General features: G+C 38.4%; 1 protein-coding gene across 1 annotated transcript; it reads right to left on the minus strand.

Annotated features, from left to right (window-relative positions):
- Nucleotides 1-2,874: 2,874 nt before the first annotated feature.
- LOC102428188 (olfactory receptor 51S1) lies at nucleotides 2,875-3,846 on the minus strand. Its single transcript, XM_006094530.1, has one exon. The coding sequence runs from the start codon at nucleotides 3,844-3,846 to the stop codon at nucleotides 2,875-2,877; it is 972 nt and encodes a 323-aa protein (XP_006094592.1).
- Nucleotides 3,847-6,003: the final 2,157 nt, after the last annotated feature.

The following is a 6,003-nucleotide window of genomic DNA, read 5'->3' on the forward strand; positions in this document are numbered from 1 at the left end:
CACTTAAAAACTACTTGGAAATAAATTTAATTAAAACTAATAATTTTATTAAAAATGTAAAAAAGCTGTTACTAGGTGAAACATCAATCATATATTATTGGATGTAAAAACTTATTAACAAATGTTGATTCTCTTAGATTTAATCTATAAAAACAATGTGGTTTCTCTTAGTATTCCAAAGCTCTTATTTGTTTTGTGAGAGAAGGATCACTATACCACATATTAACAAAATCATACTATGTGGCTACTGTAATAGCTCAGTGATAAGTGATCATATATATGACACATTAAAAGATCTGTAAAGCAATGTACACAAACAGACAGACACACATATTGTAAGAAATGGCATTCACACATAGTATTTTATTTCAGTGAGAAAGAGAATGTATTTAATAGATGGTTTTGCCACTAGTACACATTGACTTTGATTAATATAAGTTTGGACTTCTGACACAGAAAAATCTAAAATTAAAACTATTTCAACAACTTTAGAAAAAAAGCATAAAAGAGTATATGTAAAACAAAGGACTCAAAGATACATTTTTAGAAGCAAAATATAAAACAACAAAATTATAAAAAAAAATAAAAGTGGGTTTGATTATATAAAACTACCTATATTTGTTTGCAATTTAATTGCCTAAACAAGGCCAAAGATAAACATTATATTGGTAAAGGCATAAAACCAGGATCTCTTGCAAATTTATATTTCACATATAAACAACAAAATAAAAACATGGATAAAGCTACTGATAAAGGGGACAAAATAATCAATAGACATGTGAAAGACACTCATTTTCACTATTGGGAAAATTCAACATAAAGGTAAATGTGATAATTTTCACTAATAAAATTGATGAAAATTTAAGAATAGTGGTAACAGTGAATTTTGGTGGGTATGTAGGGAAAAGGCACACTTCTATGTAGGGAAGAAATATAAATTAATATACCTTTGGGGAAATGGATCAACTAATACTCATTGAAATAAAAAAAAATGTACAGCCCTTTGAAACCAGCAGTGATGACCTGAATATCAGTCTTACAGAAATAAAAGCATAAGTGCACATGGACAGCTGCATAAGAATGTTTATTACAGCATTGTTTAGGGTGCCATAATACTGAAGACAACTCCAATACCCATTATGAGGAAATAGTTGAGTTAAATGCAGTCCATCCATGTCATGGGATATTATGAAGTCCTTGCATGAATCCATACTTATTTACTTTGAGGGCTTTCTACCATAAGAAAAGCAAGATAAAAAAAGACATGTAGAATGTTATTCAACTTTCGTGCTACAAAGCAAGCCCCTTATATATGTACTAGAGGCCTGGTGCATGGATTCATACACTGGTGGGGTCGATTGGCCTGGCCTGTGGGGATTGGGCTGAAAGTGGCTCTCCGATATCCCCCGAGGGGTCCCAAATTGCGAGAGAGCGGTTCTTGGTGACGCACTCCAGAGTCGGTCTCCCTCCTCTCTGGTTCTGGGTGCGTCACCCGAGAACTGCTGCTGCCAAGTGACCACAGCTCAGCAGCTCCTTTTTTGAGCGTCTGCCCCTTAGTGGTCAGTGTGAGTCATTGCTACTGGCCTGTCGGCCAGTTGCCTAGGCTTTTATATAGAGAGATATTAATAATTGTAATAACAAAGAAAAAATCATTAGGAATTAACCATATTTTTAGAAAAAAACTGTAGTTATGGTGTTAGTTCCTTTTTGTTGCAAACAACTACAAATCTTAGCTGCTTACAACTACAGAATTTATTGTAATGCTTGCTGATCATCAGGTTGACAGACGTCCTTTTGATGTAGGCTGTTTTGACTTGATGGCTCTGCTTCAGGTCTCTAGTCAGCTAGGATTGGCTCCAGGGCATAGGTTTGCCCCATGTATCTTGTCTTGGGGACCAGGTAGAAGGGGCACTACTACCTGAGCTTAACATTACTCATAGCAAAGGAAGAAAGCCCATTGTGAAAATCCCACTTGGGCCTCTGCTCTTATCATATCCACTAACATCCTACTGACAAAAACAAGTCATAGAGACGATGTTGACCAGAGAAAGTCATGTGTCCAAGCTCAAAATAAAAGTGAAAGTAAGTATAGTCTGCACACTCTGATCCCCAAAGCGGGTGTGGATATATAATACTACCACTAAGACCAACGACTTCATCTACCATGTGTAAGATTCCATTTATATAAACTTTACAATTATTAGTGTTCACTAAAATGTAATTATGGTTACTACATTTGGATGGCAATTTAAAGTAATTTTTACTTTTTCAAATTTCTTCTGAATCATTTGAAATTTTAATCATAAATACCAACATTATGAACTAGATGAAGGCTCTTCTTTTTCCTGGCCTGATCAGAGTTATATAGCATATCCCTTGACATGAATAGCCTAATTGAGATACTTACTTGTGTTCTCTTTCATCCAATTCCTATGGATAAGTCAGAATCTCTACTTTTAATGAAGGCCCAACACTATCCAGTTGAGTAGAATGTTTCTGTCTTCTTTTTTTCTTTTCCATGTAACTGCTTAACTCCTTCAATTTCCTCAGTTATTAGGATATAGATGTAGTGTAGAAATTAACAAAAACAAAACAACAGCCAACATATTTGGACAGTTGTGACAAGACCTAGATTCTGGCCCTTTTAATGCCATTCATTTGTAGTGTAAGGTAGTTAGACCACTGCCATGCTCTGGGGTTCATAAGGTTTCATTAATATACACAGGCACACATTTAGGAACAGGCATATCCATCCATGTGCATGTGCTTGTGTGTATCTGAATGGCCATTTCATGCATAACGAACTGAGTTCTCAGTCATGGAAACCTTTGTATCTTGTAGTCCTGAGTCCCTATATGTGGAGGGACATTCTTCTCACTGAGCACAACCTACTTTTCTGGGCTGCAACCTCTTGAGGATTTTCTCTCTAATCTCCTTCATCTTGACACTATAGAGAATAGGGTTGATCAATGGAGGAAGCAGGAAGTGGACATAGGAGAGAAGAGTATGAGCAGGCAGAGGGATTGGCATCCTAAGACGGTCAATGAGTGCCAGGAGGATCATGGGCACATAGAAGAGAAGCACAGCAGAGAGGTGGGCGGCACAGGTTTGACCAGCCTTCCAGCGATCCTCACTTGATCCCAAGCCCTGCAACACCCTGCCAATTAGGCCATAGGAACAGAAAATAAGCAGTGGGTCTAATCCCATGGCTGACAGGACCACAAAGAAGCTGTAGACTGCACCCCAAGCTCCTGGACAGGCCAATCGGGCTATATCTGGGTGCAAGCAATATGAATGAGTCAGAACCTGTGGGTGGCAGTAGGGCATATGGGCCAGGAGAAATGGCAAGGGCAGATGGAGACCCACGCATCGGAAAACAATGCTGAGGCCAATCTTCCTAACAACATCATTGGTGAGAAGTGTTGGGTAGTGGAGAGGGCGGCAGATGGCCAGTGCCCGATCAAAGGCCATGGCGACTAAGACAGAGGACTCCATGACAGAAAAGACGTGGACAAAGAACATCTGCAGGAGGCAGGCTGAGGCAGGGACAGCATGAGCATCAGCAAGGGCAAGACCCAGCAGGGTGGGCATCAGGGCTGTGGCCAAGCCAACATCGGATACACTCAGCAGGAAGAGGAAGACGTACATTGGACGGTGTAACGTGGGCTCCATGGCAATGACCCAGAGGATAGTACTGTTGCCCAGAACAGAGAGAAGGTAGATGGTGATGAGGGGTGCTGTCCACCAGGAGGGTACAGCTGACAGGCCTGGCATGCCCACCAGCAGGAAGGTGGGGGTCATTGAAGTGCTGCTGTTGGGGGCTGCCTGGGTGGGGAATGTTGACATCGTTCACGATCCCACTTTGAACTCTGGAACCTGAAAACTGATTAGAAAGATTTACTTAATCTTATGACGTGTTTGCATGATCTTTCTAAAAGAGCCTTTCTCTGCTCCCTGCCTTAATAGCAAACACCTGGCAGAGGGTTTACACTCCTATGAACACTTTTTCTACTCCTCCCAATCCCAGGCCATCTGACTTCTGTGCTGCCCAAACACACTCGCATTTCAGTTCACTTGAACAGTTCTCACAAGTTCACCAATGAACCCTTTATTACTAAATCAAGTCGGTTTCCTAAACTGATTTATTTCTCAATGAGCTTTAATTATTGTGAATCCACTTTCTCCTTTTCTTTTAAATTCTACCTCTCAGAATTTAACTTCTTAATTCACCCTGCTGTGTCCCATTCGATTTATACATTACATTGATATTTTTGAGAGATCTTTATTTGGTTCTTCTTTTTACTTAGTGGTCTATCTACACTCATGACTTCAAATAAATTCTATAAAAGGATGTATCATGATATATATATATATATATATATATATATATATATATATATATCCCAGATTATTCTATATTCATTTGACCCTAGAAATCTCTATATGGATATTCTATGTATTTTAAATTAAATTAATCCAAAACAGATCTTAACAGATACATTTGAAAACCTCTTCCAGCTTCCTCAGTTAGGAAGCAGTAGTGGGAAAATTACAAAAATGATGGAAGGAAAAAAAAGAAGAAATATGTCTTGGTTTCCTCAGTCAGGATATGGCATTACTACTCACCAATTTCCCCAAATAAAAGTCTCATGATAAAAACTCTTCACACACACACGGAAAATGAATTTCCTCAACCTGACAAAGGCTATCTATGAATAAAATTAACATCATACTTGACTGCAAAATTTAGAATGATAAAAAGTTATCTGCTTTTTGTCACTTTAAAAAATGTTTTTATTGATTTTTAGATAGAGAGGAAGGGAGAGGGATAAGACATAGAAACATCGATGAGAGACGAGAATCAAAGATGACTTCGGCCTTACTTGTAATACTTATTTTTTTTATTGGAAAGCTGTATTCTTATAGCAAATGAATATCAATTATTCAGTAAGCACCATTGTCTCATCTCAAATTTTTCTTCTGTATCCAATTATCTTTCACATTAACTGTGCTTTGGCTTTTGCTGAGGCTTTTGTTTGCATGATCCTGAACGGCTCCCCTGCTGCCAGTCTGCCTTCCAATCCTTCCTCTTTACAGATCCCACAGTGTTATTTCTAATTTGCAATCTGATAATGTGGCTGTGGCATTTTCCCATAAAACCATCTGATTTTCCGCTGCTTTAAAATGAAGGCCACACCTTCATTTGTCATAGAAACCCCTACACCATCTGGCCCCAGACAATCTTTACTGCTTAACCTATTTCTATTCTATTTCTGTTTGAGTCTTAGCCTTCCAGACCTACTGTGATTCTTCAGATGTGTCATTGCTTTAAACACTTTCAAAACCTACATTTTATAAGTGGAATTTCCTTTTCCCTCTCTGTATCATCACACCTCATTTGTAGATGAAGTTCCAACTCTGTTGAACACCTCTCCTCCAACAGGCCCTGTGATGGATTGTTTACCCTCTCCTATCACCCTATGGCACATTCCCTAATGTAGTCCCTGTCATTCCTAATTACTCATATTTCTTTCTTTGCCTTCCTCCTCAATGGACTGCTAACTTCCTCAGGCAGATACATATCAAACTAATGAGAATTCAAACAAAGAATGTAATTCAAGCTCATACATGCATTAAAAAGTGCAGAAATATGAAAATGCTCATTCCCTAAGTTAGAAGCACCTCTGAGTATGTACTGACATGTACGCATGTCCTCACATGAATAAGCATGTGTAAATAAAAGCACCCATATGTGTACATTTGTTGTTATGTGTGTCCACTTATTTCCACAAATCGTGAGTGGAAAATGCTCTTAACCAACCCTTTGCCACCTCACACAATGATAGCCAGGAAAATTTAAAGATTCAATAATTGTTTCAAAAGACATGCATGCATCCAATGAGTAACTCTTATCTCTTCACATACACACACATCATATGTTCACAAACATCCCTTCAATGGTCAACACATATACATACATCTATACACATCAGAAATGCAGGG

This window comes from Myotis lucifugus, unplaced genomic scaffold (genome assembly GCF_000147115.1).
Source record: "Myotis lucifugus unplaced genomic scaffold, Myoluc2.0 scaffold_138, whole genome shotgun sequence".
NCBI classification, from domain to species: domain Eukaryota; kingdom Metazoa; phylum Chordata; class Mammalia; order Chiroptera; family Vespertilionidae; genus Myotis; species Myotis lucifugus.